The 27,039-nt window shown below is 46.6% G+C and overlaps 1 protein-coding gene across 7 annotated transcripts in view; it reads right to left on the reverse strand.

The window, feature by feature from the left end:
• Window positions 1-27,039, reverse strand: part of LOC142579171 (cholecystokinin receptor type A-like) — a 182,333-nt gene that overhangs the window by 30,843 nt on the left and 124,451 nt on the right. For 4 of the 7 annotated variants that reach the window (XM_075689125.1, XM_075689119.1, XM_075689122.1 and 1 more), the window contains exons 3-4: window positions 14,282-14,539; window positions 657-805 (exon numbers count right to left, since the gene is read on the reverse strand). In XM_075689125.1, coding sequence (XP_075545240.1) covers window positions 657-805; window positions 14,282-14,539 — 407 coding nt within the window. The remainder of the gene's footprint in view (window positions 1-656; window positions 806-14,281; window positions 14,540-27,039) is intronic. The other 3 variants (XM_075689124.1, XM_075689123.1, XM_075689120.1) reach the window with 3 other exon arrangements.

The following is a 27,039-nucleotide window of genomic DNA, read 5'->3' on the forward strand; positions in this document are numbered from 1 at the left end:
ACCTGAGGCGGCAAGGCCCAATCCGACTACATTTGTTATCTTGCAAGAGTGTGCGCGCGCCACTCGCTGCGCTTGTTTAGCGGCGCATAGCATTTCTCGATGGGCGTTGCACAGCGGGGCTTCCTTGGTTACGGATCGACGGCCATGTAGGTTCAAACGGTGGTTATGGCCGTATCATGTGTACTTATATGCAGGTTTGCCTCTAGAAGAAGGTGGGCGACCGGTACTGCGGTAGTTCATCTTATACAAAAGGAAATCCAAAAAGCTTGCATTCTGATATAGGATCCAAGGCTGGCCCATTTCTTCGACCAAGATTTGCGGAGATAAAACGCCGTCTACGAGTCTGCCAATAGTCGTCGCCGAAAGCCTGACATCTTCATTACGTGGACGACAGCAGCTAAAAGAAGAAAAATAAGAGGCGCCCCCGCGACGCCGGGACAATTCCCCTAGGCGTTCTACCCTATGGCGCAATCCTATTAACTATAAAAAACTCGCGTATATTGATCAAATCGATACCGGAGGCTCTGAACGGCGCTGTTCGCGTGAAGCAATGTCCGGCATCATTTTTGCAAGGATTCGTATACCTGCAACTACCTACATCCTTCGCACGGTATATATACAAAGGCAAGCGTTTCAAGGCGTTTCGCACTGCCTACCTTGCGGTAGTTTCCCCTGAAGATAAACTGTCTCCTTGGCATTTTTTGGAGCCTGGCTTCCACGTCGGGGGGTGCCATGAGCTGCGGCATGTTGGGGTTAGTGTGGTACTCCTCATGTACCACGGCCGTCGACATGAGTTCCTCATCTTCTTGAAGGCAAAGAACAGAGGAAAGAGAGAGAGAGAAAAAACGAACAATAAGTTTCGCTAGTAATGTTCTGTGTTTCTTTTTTATTTTGTCTCAAGCCATGGTATGGCTGGCGGCACAGGCATATACAGGCAAGGCAGGCGTGATTCATGCTATGATTAGTTGAACGTTAGTCATCATCAGTGTCACAGCAGTAGCGTATAGAAGTCCTGATACGAAACTGGCCATCTCATAACAATTCCTTAACTATACACCGCTATTTTGCCTGGTTCGCTGCCAACTCGTTGAAGGTTGAACTTCCAACCGCACGTCGAAGTACCTGCCCAAACTTTAGTCAAGTGCATTCTTTTCACGAAGTGCACCACTGGGTCCCCACTGCGCTGCTAAACAGTTCCACAGATGTGCTAGAAATTCAGGAAATCCGTATAACTGCCACTTGTCAAGCATGCAGGAGATCAAAACATCCCTCCATCAGCTGCACCACACGGGCGAACAGCGAGTCAAACGGCTATTCCTGCGCTCAACCCCTAATCCATACACAATCCACGCAGCTATTCTATATAAGTGTTGCGGAATTTCTGCGGAATGCTTACAAACGCCGAAAGATTAGTTCCGAAGGCATGCAGCGTTATTGAACGGTGCATGGCACCATTTTATTATCGAATGGAGGGAACGTAGAAATGGTCGGGCGAAATGGACGGATGTCTAAACCTGCGGAACAGTCTGGATGCGTAGTCCGTGTCAGCGGAGAACGGGACAGCGCCATTTCACTTGCGGGTTTGTATTTTTTTATGGTTTATAGAGTTTGAATATTTTACTTTCCAAATGCTGTGGGAGTGGTGGTTGCTTCACAGTCTGAGTATCATCTCAGGTACAACAAATTGTTCACCAAGAAAACGTGCTACGTGCACTGCTCACTAACCGATACTGTTTATGAAATTCAGCAGAACAGTATTGCCACTACCAACGGTAATGTAGGAAGCGGCGCAATAATTTTCCCTGCGAATACCCCCTTCCCTGTTTCGAGTTAGCATCTAGGGGCCGTACAGAATAAGCATGACAGCGATTACTCTATACTGTTCACTAACATCCTCTTCATCATGAATAAGCGCAATGCCCTGACTGTGCTGATCGACACTCGTAATGCAGATATTGTTGTTTTAGTCGAAACCTGGCTTTCAGATAAAATTGAAAATTCAGAACTTTTGTGCAGTAAGGCTTACAATATCTATAGAAATGATCGAATAGGACGATGTGGCAGTAGGACCTTGATCGCTGTTTCATCTGACATCCCCTCTTTTGATATGCACGCGCCTTGGCAGATTGAATTGATGTGCTGTTGTATTCACATAAACAACAAAGACGTGATATTTGCCGCTTGCTTTTAACTACCCGATAGTACATCCACATTTTGCAATGAACTATTTGACTGTCTGAACCAAAGCGTTGTTGACGAACATCCAGCAGCATTTATATTCTTGCTCGGTGAATTCAATTTCACCGGCATTGACTAGGCTGTTGACTTCCCATTATTAACTCTATCCTCATCCCTATGTTCAACCTTTCTTGATAAATGTTCGACCTTTGGCCTTAGCCAGCTTGTTTAAAGAGCCTACCTGTGTCACTGCAATTTCTGCCAACATCCTTGACTTCGTCTTCACCACATCTCCTGATTCAATTTCTTCATTATCAATTCATCATCATCATCATCATCATCAGCCTGGTTACGCCCACTGCAGGGCAAAGGCCTTTCCCATACTTCTTCAACAACCCCGGTCATGTACCAATTGTGGCCATGCCGTCCCTGCAAACTTCTTAATCTCGTCCGCCCACCTGCCTTTCGCCGCCCCCTGCTCCGCTTCCCTTCCCTTGGAATCCAGTCCGTAACGCTTAATGACCATCGGTTATCTTCCCTCCTCATTACATGTCCTGCCCATGCCCATTTCTTTTTCTTGATTTCAACTAAGATGTCATTAACTTGCGTTCGTTCCCTCATCCAATCTGCTCTTTTCGTATCCCTTAACGTTACACCTATCATTCTTCATTCCATAGCTGGTTGCGTCGTCCTCAATTTGAGTAGAACCCTTTGCGTAAGCCTCCAGGTTTCTGCCCCGTAGGTGAGTACTGGTAAGACACAGCTATTATACACTTTTCACTTGAGGGATAATGGCAACCTTTATTATACCTCAATTATATACCTGGTTTAAGCGATCATTCCATGATTATTGCCTTATGTTCGCCCCAGCGTCTAAATTACTGTAAGAAAATTCATGACTACAGTAGAGCAGATTTTTCCTCTATCAATAACGAGTTACAAGGTTTTGCCGATTTCTTCTTTTCACAGTTCTCGGAAAGGTATATCGCAGAAAACTGCCTCCTTTTCAGAAATAAAGATGAAACACTAAAATTCAAAAATATATTCCGACTCGCCTATTATCTCTATGCAAACGGACTCCTTGGTTTAACTTATGTTTAAAACGACTTCTTAACAAGAAATAAAAAAAGCGAATTTTTCAACGCTTCAAGCTGTCTGAGGGAAGCAAAGCGAAAGCTGCCTACGTAGCTATCGCATTTGAATATGAAATGGCCATCCGCTCAGCCAAGTATTACCTTTTTTTCTGAAACACTACCAAATCTGCTCACAATTAACGCTAACAAGTTTTGGAACGGTATCAACGTAGCGCAAACCTAATGAAATGGTTCCGAAAACTGACGCTGGATTTTTTGTTACCCGTGAGCTTTTCTGAACAGCTTTCAGCAACCAATTTTCGCTATCTTTTTCTGACGCTCTAACCGTCCCCACGTGCAGTTACGTACCTTGAGATGGAGCCGATTTCGATCGACGTTCACGGCGCATGCAATTTGATCAAAAAAGCTAAATTTTCCTCATCGGCGGTTGTGGACAACATAAATTACAAATTCCTTATAAGTAATTCGTATGTTCATATGCTTTCTTGTCACATATATTTACTATGTCATTGCAGAGTTCAGCCCTGCCGGAAGACTGAAAGACGGCCAAGGTGATTCCAGTCCACAAGTCTGGCGATATTCATAACCCCTTAACCTGTCGGCCGATCTCCTCAACATATTTATTCTATGCAAGCTGCTAGAGCACGTAATGTAGAGCAACCTTGTCAGTTTTGCTGAGTCTAATAACTTTCTTACGTCCCAGCAGCATGACTTTCGTAAACATTATTCTTGTGAGACTCAATTACTAGCCTTTACTAATGATTTGTCTTCCGATTTAGATCAAGCTTCAGTGATTGACTGCATCTTCCTTGACTTCGCGAAAGCTTTTGATAACGTCTCACATCGACTACCATTACTGAAACTTAGCGCACTCCATCTTGATTGTAGCTTGCTTAAATAGATTGAATGTTTCTTGCAAAATAGAACACAGTATTTTTTCTATTAATGATCCTGACTCTAAGTCATGCTATGTAACATCCGGTGTTCCTCAGGGGTCAGTCCTTGGATCTCTTCTTTTTCTAATTTATGTTAATGACCTGCCTGATTCTGTTACTTCTAATATAAGGCTCTCTGCTGACAACTGTGTTCTGTACCGCGTAATTTCTAATGAGTCTGACTTCTAGGTTCTTCAATCTGACCTCAATAAAAGTTCCTTCAGGTGAGACACGTGTCTTATGAAACTAAACATTAACAAATGTAAAGCAATGATGGTGTCTCGAAAAATTGACCAGTCCACTTCTCAAGGCTGTGATCATAACGGTAGCCCTCTTCAGTTCGTCGACAGCTACAAGTATCTAGGCGTTCATATTGCTAAAAACCTGTCTTGGCAGAAATATATTCACGATGTTATATTATTAAGAAAGCTAAGAGCGCCCTCGGTTTTCTTCCCCGGAATTTCCGCCTAGCTCCCGTTCCATTGAAACTATTGTCACATAAAACACTCGTGCGTTCTAAACTCGAGTACGTTTCACCCATATGGGACCCGTACACTAGCTCGCTGGCACAGTTCTTAGAAATCAGTTCAAAACCGCTCAGCTAGGTTTATGCTCTCTAACTACTGTCGCTTAGCCAGCGTTTCTAGCATGAAGCAACGGCTTGCCCTACCTCTCCTTTCTACTGGACGTCGAATTTTTTGCTTATGTCTGTTTCATAAAATATACTATACTAATAATGACCTAAAAATGACATTTTTTTCGACTCTAAGCCATTCGTCATGCCGTATTGATCATCGAATGAAAGTTAAGATGCCCCAGTGTAAAAGCAATGCGTACCTCGAACCTTTCATTCCGAAAACAAGTCAAGACTGGAATCGCCTTCCCGCCTCCATCGTCGCTATTCCAGATCATGATGTGTTCAAGTCGCCTATCTGTAATAATGTGCTGCTTCATTAGCTATCTTTTTTTTTTTTACTGTTACCAATCCTCTCCGTAATGACTGTATGGCCTTGAGAGAAAATAAATGAAATCAAATGAGAAGTTGGTTCCAACCATGTAGATAGTGTTTCGCTGCGAGAAATCTGTATTAATCGTAGCACTGAAATGCGATTCTCCATTGAGCTCGAATTCTGTTCTTCTATACAAAGCCTGTATTCCTATCATTATAAAAAATCAAGTGGTAAAGTACAGGTTTTCCTGTGCGAGTAAGAAAAGCTACCGACTACCCTATCTTTTACTGCGCAATTCAATTTTCTTTGTCCTAATAACAATCGGCCCCTAAGAGAGGGTTAAGATTTTCATAACAGAGTTTGCATGCTTTACGCTCACGAGTTCCGTAAGAGGTAGAGAGAATTAGGAAATTAGGAACAGCAATATTGAGGCAGGACCACCAAACATACCTCAATGATAATAAAAGTGGAGCTGAATCTCACGCTTACGTTTTCTTGTACAAAACAAACATAGCAGCTTGCCAGTGCATTGCAAGGAGCAACTGGTCAACTGAACAAGTAACATATTGCGAAAATTTGAAGGGGAGGAAAGAAAGATTGGACAGACCGAAGTTTCCTAGGCCCGTATTCGCAAAGTGCTTTAGGGCTAGAATGGTTCGCAAGTGTCGATCACAGCCAATCCTGACACGGGCCATTTTATAAACTAAGGCCACCGGCCAATGGCAAACAGCACTTACAAACGAGTAGCTTTGTGAATTCGGCCCCTATAGTGTCTCGCTAATGCGCAGTCTTGTATTTCACGCAGTACGTTACTTGTTCAGTATTAACGAACTAGTCGGGAACATAGCACTTCTGAACGGATTTGCGAGTAATAGACATTAATTTCTGTTTACATGAGAAGTGAGACGTGGAAGCATCCGATGTTATCCAACATGGGCGTAAGCATTCGCCAAATCAAGATATCCATGCACTATCTACTGCGAAAAAATGGCGGAGGCTGTACTCAAAGTGGTTACACAGCTAAACGATCAGCTTGATGCTCTACAATTACGCGAAACGATTTAATATATTTGTGATAACAGACCATACTAATTGGTAAAATCATTTAGAACGGAAACAGCTAAAGGAACACGCAAGTTACACAGCACGAAATCATTACAAAGAACAGAACATACGGGAACGAACGAATAACAATAAACTTAGTGGAGTCGCAAGAAGAAATTGCGTCTCGCTCGTCCGATAATCTCTACGTTGCCTCCGTTACACAGTGAAACATTTCCGTGCACAATTCAGCAACTGCATGCATTCCCAAATAATTTCGCGGTATTTGTAAGAGTTCTGCATAAGCTGCGCAACACTTCTGAAGAATCGCTGCGCTGACTGTGCATAGATCAAGGGTCTGCGTGCGGGCGTTGCCGTTGGATTCGCTGTTCACCCGTGTCGTGCAGCTGATGAAGGGATGTTTTGATCTCCCACATGCTTGACAAGTGGCGCTTATACGAATTCTCTGAACTCATATTCCATCTGTGGAACTGCTCAGCCGCGCACTGGAGACCCACTGAAGCAATCCGCGAAAGGACTGCCCGGGAGTAAAGTGTGGGCAGGGTCCCGATGTAAGATCCATGGACACAAGCATTGGAGAGTCTCCGTCACGCTCGTCTAGTCTACCGACATTAAGAGAGTTTCTGCGGTCCAATATAGGCGGCGGTGCTTTCGAACCGTTCGATTTGGAACGCGTGGAAGGCCGATGGATGAGCTGTCACTAAACGATGTAGAACTCTTCGGCATGCCTCGAAGGCGGCCGTTGCAGTGGGTGAGGGAGCGCGTCGCGGCACCCACGAGGTGCGCCGTTCATTCTCAAACCGGCATTTCCAAAGGCGCACCGACTCGGAAATTCTTCCACCGCTCTACGCCAATCACCTGGCAGCATCACTCCTCAAATATATAGTAGGAGCCGCACTTCAATAAGGCGCCTCGGCGATTCCCGCGATTGCGGGTTGCGCGATAAAGGCATTGCCCGCACGAGCGCCCGGGCGCGAGCAAGTGAGCCGAGGATTCTAATGAAGAATATGCAGATTTAACGTACATGTCGAAATCTCTGTGAAGCGAAGCTTTAGTGAAGCGGCTAAATGAATGCTTTACTAACGGCGATGCGCCCCGTTTTGTTTAATTTTATCCTATGCGACGTGTAATCTCGGGCAATGCTTTTTTTTTTAAAAGCACGTAATTATACAAAAGGTTGATGCCGGCTACGTTTCTTCAAAGGGCAAGCAATACTAAAATCCACCACGAAGGCCTCACGCAATTTTCATGCCTTGTTTTGTGTTATCTTATGTGTCACAGGGGCAAACACACCCGTTCTCAAGTATTGGTAAAGAATGTGCGCGCACCCCTTGACATATACGGAATGGGTAAAATCAAAGGAAATCTAGTAAATACTAGATTTCCTTTTATTTAAATCAGGTAATCGGCTAAATTTAATTCGCTATTATATTAACAGGTCGGTGTGTTGGAGAGATACCTGTGAGCCGACATTACGATTTGAAGTTTTATGCAGAGGTCAATTTCTTATTAGGCGCAACAGAGGCGCACTTACTTGGACTACTTTTTCAGTCAGCCAAGCAAGAGTCACACAGGGTGTCTCAGCGAACTTTATGCGAGCAGTTTAAAGGGGGGGGGGGGGGAATAAATTCAGAAAATGCGGTGGAAGACCAACGGTATTCGATGCTAAGACCTATCTAGCACCGTATAGGTCTTACAATCGTATATTGCGCTGTGTTTTTATTATAATTTGTTTCTTCTTTAAATAGCTTGGCTAGCGTTAGCTGCGACACACCTTATAAGCCCGTTCGCTGGTCTGCATTGTTTACAGATGTGTACTTCGTATGTATATGCAAAAATATGCCCGCCGAAACACTGAACAACGCAGCATGCAGACAGCAGCCACGCCAAACCAGGGAGGATAGGCAAGGAAAGCTTCTTCTAAGAGTTTGCTTCCGAGAGCACTGCACAGCTACAATTTCTGGATAGAGTCAAGGTAATGGTTGAGGCGGAACAACACTCAAGAACATGTAGAAGATTAGGGAATGCTAAGGCTATTCTGGAGCAAGGTGCTGTCGAGATCGTATACTTGACAAGAATTAACACAGCTCTGTGAGCCTCAATGCGAGTTGAAGCTCGACCTTCCGAAAACCAGAGAGCGCTGCAGTTCGGGAAAGATCAAGCCGCCTAAACTCTGTGCGCGATATGACGTGTTGCAGTTCGATTTTCTCTTCTTCCTTTTTCTTTTCTTTCCCTTCTTGTTTTCTTTCAAGCTGGTGGACGTGAAGTCCCTTTCGGGACGCAATCGCCAGCCGCCGTGTCCTTCTGTATGTGAATTTAATTTATTTCTGGGGTTTTACGTGCCAAAACCACGATTTGATTATGAGGCACGCCTTAGTGGGGGTCTGCGGAATAATTTCGACCACCTGGGATTCCTTAACGTGCCCCCAATGCAAAGGACACGCGCGTGTTTGCATTTAGGCTCCATCGAAATGCGGCCGCCGCGGCAGGTATTTGATCAAGCGCCCTCGTGCTGAGCAGCGCAACAGCATAGCCACGAGGCCAGCGCCGCGGTTTTTTTTTTTTTGCATGCGTGTACGTGGAGTTTATGTGTGTTTACGTGATTAATAATGATAAGGTGCGGTTGTATAAGAGAAAGTCCTAAATAAAGTGGGAGTGCGGCGCACCGTGGAGCTTCGCGCGAATATTGTTAAATTGAATTCGCATTGCTTTTACCAACGATGCGCACATATTAAAGTGATTCGCGGTAGAAAGCAGGAAAACGACGATTATGATGTTACGGAAAGGAAGAAGCGTACGGCTATTCATAGGGAGCTTTTAATGGCCGAGGAAACCTGCCTAGAGCAGCGAAGAAACTAAACTCTTCCTCGTCGTCTACAAGGCCACCGTCAGCGTCCTCTTCTCCCGACATTACTGTGATAATATTATTTATTTACCGAAACAATCAGACGATCGATCCTAATGCACGACTGGAAGTCTGTCGTCCGAGGAGTTGATAACCAGTTCGAGGCGGGCAAAGATCCGACGCCGCCAATTTCTGCAGCGTAGTGAATTGCTGCCAATTTCATCCGGAAAACCGAAATCTAACTGCCGAAAAGCGTAACTGTCCCGCCCTTAAGTAGAGGATCATAAAGAACACGAATGTATACAAGGCTCACCATCTATAGCAAGCATTTAGCGAATGAGAACACGGTTCGATAAGGGCACTCGCTTCATTCTAGCTCGAAGGTGAGGCGTGAACAGTCGTTTTGCTCATGGTCTTCTCCTAAGGGTTTGACAGTTATGCTCTTCGACAGTTAAACTCCTGTTCTCACGTCGAAATTGGCAAGAATACATTACGCTGCAGAAATTGGCGGTGTCAGTTTTCTGCCGAATGGAACAACTGGAACCCGCCATAAACTCATCGGACCAACTTGAACAGGCACACGGAGACGCTGTTTGCGAGAAGAGGGAGGTGGCACGGCTATACGTCTTTCGTTATTGCTTTCTCTTTTTCTTTTTTTTGCGTTACAAGGCGTCTGATCGCATTGAGAGAAATTGCCACAGCCCGCATCAAAAAAAGAATCTACTACTACGGGTTAACGTACGGTATATTGCTAGCTTACATCCTAGCTTACAAATGCCAGTCTCACAAGCAACAAGTACCGCGTCTCCAGTGAAATGGCAGCTGCGCGTGCTTTTTATACGTCGTCACTCTTTCCTGAAGTTTTCCGAGTAACAGTGACCACTCTGGCGTCTGACGTTGGGCAAAATCGTTCGATTATTCAGGCAAATGGCGACAGCAGCACGACGAAATAAATGTTCGATACAAGCTGCTATTCACGAAATGACATTTACGCGAAGCTGGCACGCGAATAAGAGTGGACCTCATCCCTGCGGCAGAAAAACGTCGATTCGCGCTGGGGGTCATTGGCGCCCGAGAACCATTGCGGCCAGCCTGGGCCAGAAGCTGCTCCCCCCCCCCCCCCTCCATAAAAGAGATAAGAGAGCCTGAAGCCGATACTGTACTCTGAGCTATAGTGAGAATAACGTCGCGAAGCGAGCAATTTGCTGAGGAGGACGAATGGAACGCTAGCAGGAAAGTCTAAAGCAGAGCACTTCTTACGAGTAATACCTTGAGAGCGCGATTTCGCGCTGACCGCTATCCACTCACCCAAAATTAGGTTGCAGACATCGTGCCTACATCGCTCAAAGTCGCTAGGATGGGAGAACGCGCTGTATAGTTAATTCTAACTTGTTCGCGCTTCATTACACTCTATGAGACTGGTTCTTTCTTTCTTTCTTTCTTTCTTTCTTTCTTTCTTTCTTTCTTTCTTTCTTTCTTTCTTTCTTTTCACTTCTGCTTTCTCTATACTCGTTTTCTCATGTCTCATTGTAGACTGGCAAACTGGAAGGTATCGCGGTCAACGCATGTACCATTATTTCCTTAGTGAAGACCCGGTCTCGATCTCTAAAAAAACTGCATAAAATATTTTCTTCATTTTCGCCATCATTGAACTGTTGACTAACAGTACGATAACGTGTCCTACGATTATTTTGTTTGTATGCTGCATGCAGTCGCGTTTGGATGCGCTGTGCAGCTTGTAGCCACTTCGCGGCACTATCTCGCGCGTTTTAAATGTGCCCGAGCTAAATGTAATCGTGCTCTACCTTATCACAGTGTTGATTACTTTTAAAGGTATATTTTTTTGTTGCCTCCATAGCGGCCCATCCGCAAGAGACACCTCCATGTCGGGAGCTGCTGTTGATGGATATCCAGTGCAACGAAGTTGCAGCCAGGCTACGAGGGACAGTGGGGATTGCTATGAAGTTTCGATGCGCTGTGATTATAAGACGTACTATGTGGTGGTATCGTTTGTCATTGTAGCTGGCAGTGAGAGTGCCACTTCCTGTGTCTGCTCATATGCCCACACAGTTTAATAATATTTGGGGTTTTACGTGCCAAAACCACTTTCTGATTATGAGGCACGCCGTAGTGGAGGACTCCGGAAATTTTGACCACCTGGGGTTCTTTAACGTGCACCTAAATCTAAGTACACGGGTGTTTTCGCATTTCGCCCCCATCGAAATGCGGCCGCCGTGGCCGGGATTCGATCCCGCGACCTCGTGCTCAGCAGCCCAACACCATAGCCACTGAGCAACCACGGCGGGTCACACAGTTTCGTAGCATGGGGAACGGCATGGGGACATACCACAGGTCACACAAAAAAAAGCTGTCGTTCATATTTACGAACGTCTTTGATGAATTTCTTCATATTACTTTCGTCATTGCAGATAACATACGAGTATATCGCAACTTCTGCTCAGACAAGAGAAAAGGCGTACAGCTGGCATCACCCGTGATCCTTGAATTCAACCGCGGTGTTCGGAAAGCATGCTAAAACTCGGTTGCTCGCTTTCCTCCGGCAACACGGTAAAACGGTAACCGGGAATCCGGTAATACGCCCACGGGGCGGCTTTCCGGACAAGCTAAAGCTCTCTATTCTGCGTAAGAAAGGCAAACGTGAACTAGTCACTAGGCAACAAGCTGCACGTACAAGGCAGTTACAACCACAAGGAAAACACCATTATAGTGTCATTACTACTAAGCGAGCTGCCCGCGCCAGTGGAGCCCTCGACCAAGGGCCCCGCCCTTAGGCAGCCTTTCTTTTTCAGTTATTTTTCCTCTTCTTCCATAAAGTTTTCCACACACACACACACGCACGCACACACACACACACACACACACACACACACACACACACACACACACACACACACACACACACACACACACACACACACACACACACGCGCACACGCACACACACACACACACACACACACGCACACGCGCACGCACGCGCACGCACGCGCACGCACGCGCACGCACACACACGCACACACACACGCACACACACACACACGCACACACGCACGCACACGCACACGCGCACGCGCACGCGCACGCACACACACACACACACACACACACACACACACACACACACACACACACACACACACACACACACACACACACACACACACACACACACACACTACTGGAACAATGCGAAGCGAGAGGGCGAGCGACAGTCGTTTGTGCTACCAAAGCATAGCTTCAAGAAACGTGATGTAGGGCAGTGCTCGGTGTATAATGAGGAAACTTGCGATGTTACATGCCGATTCCATACAGAAAAAAAAATCTTTGTCTCGGCATTTTTCTTTTCTTTTTTCGATAGAGTAAGAAATGAAATGGTGGCTGGAGGATGCAGCTCACTGTACATTGCACAGATAATATAAATTCCGATGCTGAGGCTTATAAATAAGGCACACTATGTACTAAGTAAATATTAATGCACTCGACAGTAACGTGCCTCAACAAGGGATCACTCGCACTTGTTTATAGATGTACATGGTGGACGTTGGGCATGCACGATGCATTAGGTGTACTGGTGTACATACCACATTGAGTGTAGTCGGTCTTTGGACGAATAGAATGGATGCGAAATCAAGGGATGCGCAGCCACAGTTGGCAGGGTATTTGGTCGAGTTACCTAAATTGGGAGTTGGAATGGTTGTGGGTGTATATATAGGATGGGTTCCACTCACGCAAAACAAGGGCCACTTGAGGTTTCTGGGAGATGTCTGTTTTATGCGGGGTGAAGTTAATCATGTTGGTAGAGATTATGGTAGACTGGAGCTTTGTGTACTAGTGCTAGGTGGTCAATGCGAGGCTACTGTGAATATCCTTTTATCATTGTTTCCATCAAAGAACGCATAGGCGTGGGTGAGCTCCTATTATTTCGCAGCATTTTGCCGCTTCAAAAATTTGTGTTCACGTTCAAGAACAAAAGAGAGAGACAGAAAAAAAAATAACACGGCGGCAACGTACACCCTCGATGAAATAAGATAGGACGACCCATTGCAATGCTCGTTTCACTAGCAACGAAACTCGCCCCGTGGTACTAATTAGATAAGCCCCTCTCAACCTCGCTGCGATTCCTGAAATAACACTTACTTGGAAGCCAGCTCCTGTAGTATAGCTCTATTTGCGGCTGCGGCGGGGACGAATGTCGCCGACGGTAATCGATAGCGTCTGGGCGCCCCGGAAGTGTGCGCCGTAGTGAAACTTGATGGAAAGAGAACGTGCCGCTTATCAAGTAAGACACTCGATGTCTTATAACGACATTTGTGCCAGGAAGGAAGAGAATCCCAGTGACACTCTCGAGAGCGACTTGCTTGCTTCACACTTTAAAAAAGCAAAATGTGGCAGCACATATGAACATTTGTTCGTCTCCTTTGTCCTGCTTTTTTTACCCTATCATTCTTTATTGTTTTTAATAGTTACTGATGTTGTTGAGCATACCAGCTCAGCATGCCAGTTGACAACATGCCAACATGACATATCAGCTTATCACGCAGGCTTACCCCTACTAGTTGTAATATTGCTTTTATCGCGAGTATAGTGAAAAACAATGTTCTACGAAGCTCGCTGTCGGTGAGCACTTCGTTATTACTGCGAAGTTAGAGAATCCACGGTGGCCATCTGTAAGCGACTGCATTTTTTTTCGTCTGGTTTCTAAATGCACAGGGGCAATTCGTTTTGCATTAATTGGAAGTCGTCAGTGTACATTTCGGGTTTTACCGCTGCAAAAAAGCTGCACAAGCAAACGTGGGAGCTCGGGGTAAATTTCTTTTTCCCAGTGTTTTTCTCAGTTTCTCAGTTTTCCCGGCTTGTTGTTTCTCTATATCTTTGTACAAGTCTATTTCGACAGTTATTGTGAAACACAAGGTTGGATAGCTCTTCTTGCGCTGCGTCAGCGAGCATATTCGAAGGAAGAAGAAAAATTGATTAACTCTTCGAGAATAACGTTGGCTGCGCTTGGAGGGCATTGCTGAACGACTAAAGCTGAACGTACAGCAGAGTGCAAATTCGGGGTTGTTTGGCGCATGCCCAATACATGCATGAAAGTTCGGGGACGATGTGAGGATGTCGCCAAGGCGGATGAGTTTGTTATTGTCGGGTTAGTACGGAGAGGGATCTTGCCAGCGAAGCTATATCTGTGCCCAGTCTCACTTGAGGGGTGCTGTTCGGTTTCGGGAGCCGGGGCGGCGCAACCCCTGCATCGGCGCGCCAAGGCCCGGTGGACTAGCGAGCAGCAGCACAGCGTACTTTTGTTGTCGATCTTCATGCCATGGCAGAGGGTGGCGCCGATGCAGCTGTACACGAACGACATGATGACCAGTGGCAGCAGGAAGAGCGTCACGTCCAGGTACACGTTGAAGACGCGCTCCGAGGTCACGTTGGGCCACACTTCTCGGCATTTCTTGCGCTCTGCACGGGAGGAAAAAAGAGAAGGAATGCGCTGTGCGAAAATGGCGGTAGCATTACCGAAAAAGATGCTAGCAAAAATAACACTTCCCATGCTCCACCGTCTAGTGCTGGTTTCTTAAAAGCTCTTTGCGGGAAGAGAGAGAGACGAAGAGCTAAACAAATGAAACCTAGAAAGTTATGTGTATGCTCCGCCTCCTGATGCGTGAAACTTGAAGAAATCCAGTCACCTTAGTAGACTTATGTTTGCGCACTTACCCACTGTATGCAGTGCCATCATCCAATCCTAATAATAATAATATTTGGGGTTTTACGTGCCAAAACCACTTTCTGATTATGAGGCACGCCGTAGTGGAGGACTCCGGAAATTTTGACCACCTGGGGTTCTTTAACGTGCACCTAAATCTAAGCACACGGGTGTTTTCGCATTTCGCCCCCATCGAAATGCGCCCGCCGTGGCCGGGATTCGATCCCGCGACCTCTTGCTCAGCAGCCCAACACCATAGCCACATCCAATCCTCACCTCCTCTTCTTTCTCACGTAAGTATCCATGTCGAATAACAAGCCACATGTTAAAATCTTAGGCAGATTTTAGGATTTCTTCTTAATAAAATTTTTAACCTCTGCTTTGCCATGTGCAAGAGCACTTCAGCCTCGCAGGCAAAGGCCGCTACTATACGCCTTTTACATATGTATGATAAGTTATTTATTTCAAAATTGGCTAAACAAACATATTACGAATAGTAAAATGGTTCACTGACCGGCGCCAGAAACATGCATTTGCATTCCGGAATCTGTACAGAACCGTTCGCACATCTTCGTACAGATATGGTAATCCTGAAGATCTGGAAGAACGGCTAGATGCAGACTAGAAAGACTTGAAACGGATCTCTCCTGCCTCAGTTGAGAAACTCCGTAGTGATGCCGATACTTAAAGCAGGAAAGCCGCCAACAAGTTCTGAAGCTCTTCGGCCAATTTTTCAGACGCCAACGATCTGCAAATTGCGAATTGCTTGAGCGAATGCTGGCTACTCGGCTTTCGTGGCGGCCCGAACACAACCATAAATACCATGCAGCTGAGACCGCATTCAGGCCTTACGTAAGTATGGAAGATGACCGAGCTGTACTGGCAGATACAGTCCTGCACGTCTCACCTTACATTCCTGTGCTGCGCACTGTTGTGGCCACTGACATAGCCAAAGCGCGCCATAATGTAAACCACGAGACCATTCTACGAAACTTGGACATGCTCGGCTTTCCACTTCAGGTGAAGGAATTAGCGCTCTCATTCTTAATCCACCGAACATTTTCTGTACGTGTAGATGGGCAGAAATTCGGTTCTTTTACAATAAACCTTGGGCTACCACAAGGCTCTGTTCTGGCACCACTATTATTTAGGCTTGCCTTCATGCCTCTAGCGTATAAAATACAGGACGTTGATAATATGAGATTTCTAATTTATGCCGACGACGCCACACTGGGGTCCACTCACAGAGACCTTGTGGTACAATGTAAACAGCCGCAGAAAAGCCTTGACATGTTACACGAATACATGCAATCCGCTGGACTCCAGATATCGAGACAGAAATCCAGCTGCATACATGTTGCCAGCAATTGTGTTAAAACTAGCAGCAGTACTAAGACATCTGCTCGCTCACATGAGTTGCGCGTCTCACCCTGGATGACGGAGCAGATTTTAGCAGTATTGCAGCAGAAGGGCTTTTGGTATCATAAAAGAAAACAGCATAAGGATAACAGCCATTACTTGGGTCAGTACAAAAGGGTACGCAATAAATCTGCGGCTGTTATGTGTACACAAAAAAAAAATACTATAGACGTTTAATTGAACAGAGCTCCGGTAACTCTAAAAAACTCTGGGAAATCGTGAATAGTGTTATAGGCAAGCCACACAAACAGACGTTTCCTGACGTGGTTGATCAGAATGTTGTAAACAGCTGTAATTCGTATTTTACTACCGTTGGAATTTATTCAGATACTAATCTAAATAATACAGATATAAACTTTTTGTTACCAAGCCCGCTCTCAAACTCCTTTCGTGTGGATGACATCGAACTTAACGACATACACTCAGCATTAGCAACTATTGATAGTCATAAAGCTGCAGGTATAGATGAAATTACAGTACGTATGTTAAAAGAAAATATTGATATTCTAGGTCCAATATTATGCCACGTCTTCAATCACTCACTTGAAACCGCCACGTACCCAACGTCACTAAAAACAGCCCGAGTTGTCCCAATATACAAGGAAGGAGATCGCTAAAGCCCTTCCAGTTATCGACCAATATCCGTGCTCAGCGCCACTAATATACTTTTCGAGAAAATCCTTGCGAATCGAATCAATAGCTTTGCACACAAATGCAACATAATTTGCCCACACCAACATAGTTTTCGGCCAAACCATTCAACCTCATCAGCGGTGCAGTCTTTAGACCAAATTATCAATTGTGCTTTAAATGACAACTATCTTGTAGTTGTAGTCTTTCTCGATTAAAAAAAGGCTTTCGATACGGGCGACCATTCCATCCTTTTGTACAAGCTAAAGCATTACGGTTTTCGGGAACGGATTTTCGATTTGTTTTCTAGTTACTTCAATGAACGTCATCAGATAGTTGTCATAAATAATGCCTTATCGTCACCACAACGTATTCATACAGGCGTGTCCCAAGGGTCTGTTTTGGGACCCATTCTTTTTTCAATATACGTTTCCGACCTTCCACGTGTCTTAAAATTCGGAGAAATGCTGATGTATGCAGATGACCCCGCTATAATAATTACAGGCAATAGCATCGAGGAAATACAATCCAAAGCAAACTTAGGTTTGGCAAACGTTTCTAAACGGTTTTCAGCCAACAAGCTTACTGTAAATATCAAGAAAAAAAATACTACATTTCACTCCCGTAGAAAACAAGTAGATGCCAACTCTGTAAACATTAGTACTGACAACTCTCTACTAGAATATACTCCGTGTTTTAAATATCTTGGCGTAATCTTTGGTAGACACCTGCACTGGCAAAACCATTTATTAGCAGTGGGGCGAAGGTGGCATCGGGTTGCTATAAAGTGCTTTAAGCACGTGACTTTTTTGACACAAGTACATCATGTACATTATATTTCTCCTTTATCCACAGTCATCTCTCATACTGTCTGGAATCATGGGATGGGCCTACAATAGTTATCTCCAGCCAATAAAAAAATTGCAGAAGCGATCTTTACGGATCATAACGCAATCTAACCAGGATCCCCCAAGCAACCCATTATTCTACGACCTACGAATATTACCCTTCGATTCACTACGCCTCCTAAAAACAGCGACTGTCGTAAACAGTATCGTAAGAAACAACCACCTCTTCCACATCTCCCTCTTCCATACTTCATCGCGTACTACCAGAAATGTATTATTAGGCAACTTAAATCTACCGCCCAAGCACAACGTTTACGGAGAACGACGGCTCTCTTTCATTGGTGTTCAGATATGGAATACTCTTCCACAAGAAATAAAATACGCTCAAAATTTTGCACGTAAGCTAAAAAATTCTTTAAGCGCATGCGTTAAACATGTTAAAAGACATCTATCTGCTGTTCGCATCCCATTTATTATTGTAATATAACATGCACGATGTTTTTGAATTGAATCGACTGTTCCTCGTCACGCGTTCCTCATTAGGCTTTCCTTCTGTCATTTGTATTATGTATATATCCCCCTCCTCGCTCTTCCAAGTTTTTATTGTGCATGTGACGAAGTGTCTGCATTATAGAATTTCATTTCCTGGACCCATAACTACCCTATGGCTACGGGTCCAAACAGTACTGGACACACGTTTATTGTGTTTTCAATGATAAACAAAGAATTTGAATTTGAATTTGAAGCAGGGCAGAAATTCAGTTTGCGATAGCGACTTCCATCTCAAGATTGGCTCATCTCTGATCCCCGAGACTGAAGAGCTGCGGGTTGTTGGCCTGGAAGTTCACCAGTTGGGGTCTTGAAGGGGATGACAATTTTAAGCAAGACATCAGCGGGGACAGTTCACATGATTCGCAAAATTGCGCCACGGAGTGATGGAGCTCGCATTGACGTGGCTCGTTCCCTCGTGCGCTCCGTCCTAGCCTCGCATTATATATCAAGCGCAGTTCCTACGACGGAGCTCAACAGTGGGACAAACTTGAGGTTATCAACAAAAGTATCATGAGGGCAATTATGACTCTACCTCGTCGAACACCTATATCAACACGACAAGAGCCCTCATTGAGCAGCGAGAGCACGCAAGACAGCTTAAAAGATGCCACATACAGACAGTCGTTGCCCTTCAATCTTATTTCTACGTGGACTGGGCCATGACCACAAACTTGGACAATCATCCACTATGGTAGTATACACCACTAACCAATAACAAGACGACAAAGCTAAACCGGCGGGCCCAACCGACCACACGAACTGAAACTACCATACCTACGGGATGCTGTGTGATATACACGGACGCGGCGGATAACTCAAAAGGAGGACAAATAGCCTTCTCGAATCCCACACGCCCTGAGGTCCAAGCCACTCAAAGCCACTCGCAGGCCCCTTATTATTTGAGCTGCAGGCTATACACAATGGGATAGAAACCCTTGTCAACTTGCCTAACATCAACGAAGCCAAGATCTATACTGCCATCCTCGGCGCAGGTCAGCAGTAACGAAAACCTTGCAATTTTCTGAGAAGGTACACAAAATTCAAAATTCTACACGTATGAGCATTACTTTCCACTCGGCGCAGACACATGGTCATGGTCACAACAATAACTTTGTGGACCGCACTGTTCACTCTTTCTCGAGAACCGTAACTCCCCCTCTTTCCGTCTCCTCTGACCCCTGCTCTGTTCTCATTGCCCGGAAATCGATCCTGCGGCGTGAAACGCGTCCCCTCATCCTCCCGTTTTTCTGCTCTCCTCCCCACAATCTTTCTCGGGTGGAAGAAGAAGACTCTTTCCGGAGACTTCGTGCCGGGGCGGCGCTTGCACCAGCCTTCACTTGTGATTGGGGTGAACCATACGAAGACACTGTTCGGTGTCCGAAGTGCTCCGCTTCTGCGTCTGCAGTGGCTGCACGCCATATCTACGTTGGACGTGCCATGGGACAAAGCTAATTCGCAAAAGCCTACTTAAAGGTCTGAAACTCAACAGTGATCAAGCTGAAGTCTATGAAAGGCAGATTATTGACAACACATTTTATAAGTCACTATTGCAGTAACTCTATGAAAAGGGCCTGCATGCTTATATTTAGTTCCGTAGTGACATTATACCGCGTGGCAATCTAAACGGGAAAAAAATCACACGATGGGTTTTGTTCAGGCGATGACGGGACAGGCGCAACAAGGAGCAATAGAGCGAGTAGAAGCTCAGGGATACTGAAAAACTAAGCGCTTGCAATTCTAAATTATGGGGTTTTACGTGCGAAAACCACTTTCTGATTATGAGGCACACCATAGTGGAGGACTGCGGAAATTTCGACCAACTGGGGTCCTTTAACGTGCACCTAAATCTAAGTACACGGGTGTTTTCGCATTTCACCCCCCTCGAAGCGCTTGCAATTCTCTGCATTCAGGGAATTCGCAAGCCGCACATCAAATGCTTTAAGGACCACCGCTTACATCTTGACATCTTGCTCACCTGCTGAACAACAACCTAAAGAATGAACTCCTCAACTTAAACGACCAGGTACTCTGCTTAAGGTGTACAAAAATTCCAAGCGTCACGTGGCTTTAAACGCCACAGCGTGTTCCAGACATACTGTACCGCGTTTTGCAAAGTCCGATGGAATAATGCTGATACTGCCAGAACCACAGGCGTTCTGTCCCGCGTTCTATAGTAGCTTTTGATCTACCGCTTTAATCGCTTCGTCTATTTGACTTATGCGTTTATGTGCCGGACCTTCAATTTTTTAAAGCGCAAGCTTTACTGGCCGCGAACTTGCGATTTCGCCGTGTCGGTGCGCCGAGGAGGCAAATGGCGTCACAATGCGCGCCTCGCCGTGGGTATTTCTCTCTCTCACTCTCGCTCCCTAGTCACTACTGCGCATGCGCCACTAGTAGCACCGAGCCACAGGTGTTCCCCCGCTGCGCAACACCGCGCCTTTTCGCTGCCGCCGTTTGGTATGACGCCACGTCGCCTTCCTCGTCGTTGCGCTCGCCTCCGCTCGCTTCGCCAGCTGCGTGGCATGCCTGATAACATGTCGGAGGATTGAAAAGGAGAGCTCGCGCGCGCCGCAACCACAGTTGAGGCGGCAGTATGGACGTCGACAATTCTGATAAGCTGGAGGAGGCCTGGAATCGACGTCGGAACGAGATGAAGAGGAAATGAATCGCCCAGGAAACAGACGAACAGGGCGCCGAACGACTGGCTAAACACCGCAACATAGCTAGACAACCAGACTAACCCGGACTTGCAATCAAGATTAACCAAGACTAACCATGCTATGCCTTCGCTTTCGCTACGTATATCCTGGCATAGCCGAGCTAAGCCATTGCCATTTTTTTTTTACCCGCCGTGGTTGCTCAGTGGTTATGGTGTTGGGCTGCTGAGCACGAGGTCGCGGGATCGAATCCCGGCCACGGCGGCCGCATTTCGATGGGGGCGAAATGCGAAAACACCCGTGTGCTTAGATTTAGGTGCACGTTAAAGAACCCCAGGTGGTCGAAATTTCCGGAGTCCTCCACTACGGCGTGCCTCATAATCAGAAAGTGGTTTTGGCACGTAAAACCCCAAATATTATTATTGCCATTTTTTTATTCAATCTGCTTCAACGTAAGTGCGAGCGATAGCGCCCACAAGTAAAGCTTTCTTCTCCTCATGCAATAAGCGAAATGGAAGCAGTCATTGGTCTGCTGTGGAGCGCCAAGTTCGCATTTGAAGGGGCCTCAGTGCGAGCGCTAATTGCTTTCGGAGCTTTATGCGTCTCATATCTTTTGCCAGGTTTGAGCGGCGCCGTTGACGGGACGGTCCTGCACCAAAACAGCAGCGGTAAAAGCCCGGAACCGTTATTAAGGCGAAAGCCTTAAGTGGCTCTTACCCCCGATGGATGGAGGGGTGAACTTTATTGTGGTCCTTTAGGGCTATGGCCTTGAAAAAAAACGCATCGTCCAGTCCAATGATAAAAAAACTATCATCATGAGCACAGGCTCATACCCCCTCCCCCCCCCCCCCCCCCCCCCCCCCCCCCCCCCCCCCCCCCCGTAAGCTAGGAAAAAATGCAATGGCTCATCCCTCTCGTAACGCAGAGGCTACAAACATTCCTGAAATTGAAGCGTGCACTACATACATTCACTGGAACCACGCTTACAACGTACAGAAACGTTTTGTGCGTCTAGTCGAGTCGCACAAAAAAGGGACCTTCTCAACCGCTCAAACCCCGTAAATAATGGGTCATACCCCTGTGAGCTGTGAGGCTGAGACTACAAGTGCTCACCAAAGTGAAGCGAACAGTGAATTCATTCATTGAAATCACCCATACAACACACAGAACGGCATGCATTTCAATCCTCTGCTTTAGAGGATGCAACGTAAAATCGAAGAGTAACATCGTTCGCACGAGCGTGACCCCGCTGTACGAGCGTGCGAAGCCGCAGCTAAGCGTTGAAAACGAGACGAAGCAGGCAGCAACGCGACGATGCGAGACCGTGCATTACCAAGTGTGCAGCAGACTTTCGCCTTCACGTGCTACTAGGAGTGTAACGTGCTGCCAAACTGTATTGCGATACCAATTATATCGACACTCCAGGCGCATTTTACCGTAGGCGTCACCATCGCCGCGATGTTCCGTACAAAATCCAAGAGCGATAAATTCGTCGCCGCGTGCCGTATGCTTTATGTGCGAGTGCAAGCACGCGAGGGAAGCAGACAATCACAGCTCAATCTGGCGCAACGAGGGAGGAACGCGGAGAGCAAAGGCGCCGTCTTCCGTCGCGCATCAGGCCGTCCGTGGGTGGATGGGACGGAGGGAGAGGAGTGGCGGCGTCGGACTCCGGCAGTAACTGCCTATTTCGCGACTGGGCGCAAGGGAAACTGATGATCGCGGCTCCACGCGCGCGAAGCGGAGGAAAGTAGAGAGGCAGCGTAGCAAGGAGTGGAAGGGGGGGGGGGGGGCGGGGGCGGAGTGCGGCTTTCACTCGGCCAGCAACTGCGTACTTTGCGCGGCGGCGTGCGGTCGCATGCCTTATTTTGAGAGCGATCTGCAGGCGACTCATACCTTTGTGCGTGCTGTTTCTCCCCGCTGTTCGCGTTAAAGCGATAGACAGCACGAAAGTCACTTCGTTTGCTGCTGGCAAGGCTAATTTTGATTACCTCGTATTCTTTAACGCACACCCAATGCACGGATATATATATATATATATATATATTTCGGCTCCATTGATATGTGGCTGCCGTGGCCGGGATTTGGTCCAGCGACCTCGTGCTTAGCATCGCACCGCCAAAACCACTAAACAACCACGGCCGGTCACTTATAGTGTAGACGTATGGTTAAAAATAAAAAAGTGCTCGCGTAGCGAACACTGCCCGTGAGACCAGCACCAAGCGAACGAGCCTTAACACGACAGTCAATTTGTTAGCAGCATCTGCGGTCATCGGGAAAATTAACAGCGGGAATAAAAACAGAGACACTGCAGAAGTCAGTGATTAGCGAAAGATCTGAAAGAAAGTGTAAAGAAGAGAGTTTCGTAAGTGATTTTAGCTTGTACGGAGTTCTTGCTGATATACTAAGGCGATGCCTACAAAAGGCTTCAGTGGCTCTGCAGAAACGATACCCTTGTCGTGCTGTCCTATTTTCGCAGCCGACATTAGGTCGTCGAGCTTGTCCCATTGTTTGCATTGAGCTCCTTTATTGTCTTTTTATTGCGATATTAAATGATTACAACCACGTTGACCACCCATTTCATTCCAAAATAATTTGCTCAGACATGAGCCCTGCTAGACGCGACACGAAGGGGAGCTCCAATAATCATTGGCTCTTTTATTCTACCTATCAGACTCAACAGACGAAGCAACAGGACAGGAGCTATGTCATCATTCCACAGCGCAGGAACATTATAACCGAGCGCAATCTTACGCAAACAGCGTCCCTCCGACCTGCCTGCCCGGAGAGATAACGAGAACGGCGCAGATGAGAATATTTGCGACGCCATAAGATGCCAAGCCATCCCTAACGGCATTTCGGCCGCGGTCAGCGTTAGCCGCGTTGCATCGCTGGCACAAAAATGCCTTACGCAATTTCCTTGACGATGGGCGAGACTCGGACCTCACGATGTGCGCTAGTCATGATAAGGCCATCGCATTTCCGCACCTCACAATGCAGGTCTAATAGTTCTGAGCACTGCTGGAAAGTCCGCGGCTGCGGTTGTTAGGGTACAAGGAACGATTAACTCAGCTATAGTGGCCCACCAGCATATCGTTTTATTTGCTTGCGTGCACTGTTTCTTCAAGTAATGGTATAGCGTAGCAGCAGAAAGATAAATGAAACTGGCAGTTTCGCGAAACGCGAATCGCTGACTGCGACAGCTAGGTTTAGCGTTGTGCTTGAACTTCTCGGACGGTGTTCTGCCTAGACGCAGGCACGACTAACGAGGACGCGACATACGCGAGTGCGTGAAAACTTCTGGCACTCTTGCAAGCCTCAACACGCCGTGTAGGGCCTGCAAACATATCGTGCGGGCGCCACTACGCTGCCCGTAAAGAGCCGCGCCGGTCAAGTTACAACACTTTCAGGTTTCTTCACTGATATCGTGTCTCACTTTTAACAACGACCTGAGAAAGCTTAAGATAAAAGGCATGAGCTGTGAATGTTATGTTACGCGAACTTTGTCTGCGGGCTGCCATTCTCAACATACTGAGGAATAATTTACTCAAGACCGTAAGACCTGGTCCGAGCAACTTCACTGATTGGATAGTGCACCCATATAACCAGGATATACAATATGTATAAGCATAAACAATAGATATACCTTAATATATGTTCAGCCCCACGGCGACGATGGCGGAGAAAAATCACTTCGAGTGTCCACATAATTGCCTGTCCTCCACAGCATTATGCGCATATACGTGTGCCAATTTTGCCACATGTCATCAACTCACGAACACCAGCCCGCACTCACATTCCTCGGGATTCCTTCACGTTTCTACTCGCACCCACTCACACTCACTGAGCCACCAGAACTGCTTGGAAGTTCTTACGGCCAGTGCCACATGAAAGGGTAAACATATAATCGCCATTGAAAGCACCATTGAAAGCACACCTTGAGGTAAAGTTGGAACGTTATTTAATGGTTGCCAAGGCTATTCTCGTGTCCGAGAAATTACCGCTTCTTTATTTCACCACAAAACGAAGGCCATTTAACGGTTCGAACAAAAAATAAGGCCACACTATTTCATGATAGAGCACACTATACATTCCCAGCTTGAACATGGTCTTATCATGTCAGGAGCTGCCAAGGGGGAAATTCAACACACAGGCGCATCTTTCATCTGCGTAAATGCTTCCTGCTTTTTCCTACGGATAATCCTTTTTCTCTGTACTAGTCCACCTGCTTTCAATATGCATGAAACTTGCACAGCGAAAAAAATATGCAGTCACTTCGTCCCTACGAATTGAGGAAAACAGTCATCACACAGCTGACAACCGTTGACAGCCGCGATGAATTTCGGCTGACCTTCGATATTTCCACATCCGTGTTCCTAGAATCACTTATGCGCGTGATACGCCACGATCGGATTCCACTGAAAGTATGATCCGTGTTTTATGTTACTTTCCACCGTTAAATTTAGTCACCGCGTCGCTTGGAACCGCGTATATTCGGCGTGACGCCTCAGGGGTCGGCAACGTCTCTTCACAATCCGCGGGGATCAATTGCCGAGCGACTCCACGCGGAAATACGCTTCAGTGTACGATGTGGTCGCCGCTGTACACCTGCGAGACCTGCGTCGTAAGACGAACATGTAAAGCGATTAGAACCGCATGTAGCTCGTACATTTTTACGTGTACATTTTTAGACTGTCGAGGAGCGACAGTATAGTGTTCTACGTTGCCGCATTGCGCCTTCACACGAGCAACATATTAGCTAACAAAGTCAGCAGTGTTATTGATTCATGGTACCGAAGGAACTCGTCTAAACACCAATTGTCAGGATGCATGTTATTCTCATGCAATAAACAATTGTTGTTTCGATACAACGCTGATGTTGACAGCACACTTAAGCTGCGTCTGACAGCCAATATGTAGCCCAGTACATTGTGACAGTGCCCTTATAGGACCTGCTGTTACACTGGAATCACTGATTACGCGTAGGACTTATACCGTATACGCGACAGAGTTAGCATTAGATGTCAACCTAGTGAAGGGCTGATGTCGAGAGTTTGGCAAGGAAACACGGCGCATGACTGTACAGAATTGAGGTGCCCGCATTGTTGCGCAGAATTTGCGGGCTGCAGTGTGCGAGTATACGTACCTGTGCATGCTCAGCCAGAGTGCACAACGCATGCACTTACTTGGGGAGACCAGCTGAAGCATGTAGCCTTTTCTTTTCCCTTCCAAAGCGCTTTACAACACACGTTTCGCCTCTGCGTGTAAACGCCAGCCCACTATCAGCAAGGTAATAAATCTATGATAGCATCCCGCCGATCTAGCTGGCATATAACATTGACGTCAGTTTTTATTTTTCTCTTGACAAAACACAAATGCCGAGAGCAGAACATAGAAGACGGGAAAAAAATGTCAAGCACTATTGCCAATTGCAGTTTATCATGCTCATGCAGGTATGCACGCAATAAATTTCACTTGCCAGTAGCGCTTGCCGTGTATTCTACAGTGAAGCTGTTTATGGCTAGGGTTCCGCGCATTCTTATTCTGCGTCAGCAAAAATGTGGATCGACCTTGGCGATAGTGGAGAAAGGGTCTAAGCGCAGTGGCACATACCCGTGTGGACTCCAGGTGACGGGCCCCGGGACCCGTAACGCACCCTTCAACTACCCTTAGTTGTCACACTTGAGACCCAAGCAGGTACCCAGCACGAGGGTAAGAACAGATACTGCGGTCGGATCTTAGCCCGAAAATCCGACCCGCGTCGGCCACGTTTACGTTCGCACCGCCCTTTCTTCGTCGGCTTTCCAAGCGCTTGCGTATCTAGTTTCCTTTGCTTCCGCTCCCCCGTGGGGGCGGTGCCGTCGAAACGTCCTGCGCGTCTACTTTCCTCCGGCTACTCGGGGCGGCAGTCCCGTCGTCCGCGCGAATAAAAAGCCAAAGGAAAATTGCGGTTCTCCATTTTGAATTCCAGTTCCCCGCTGTCGCCGTAATGGGGAGGTCGTGTATAGTCCGGACCCCCGAGGGGCAACGCGCCTAGGAAGAGCGACGCCCCGCCTGCGCTTGGCGTTTTGTGCACGATCTACATCGGTGGTGTTTGCCGCCTGCCGGAGACGATTTCAGTCTCGTCTCTGTTCCTGCCGTCGCTCTCCGTAG

The sequence above is a fragment of the Dermacentor variabilis genome, chromosome 4 (genome assembly GCF_050947875.1).
Source record: "Dermacentor variabilis isolate Ectoservices chromosome 4, ASM5094787v1, whole genome shotgun sequence".
Classification (NCBI taxonomy): Eukaryota; Metazoa; Arthropoda; class Arachnida; order Ixodida; family Ixodidae; genus Dermacentor; species Dermacentor variabilis.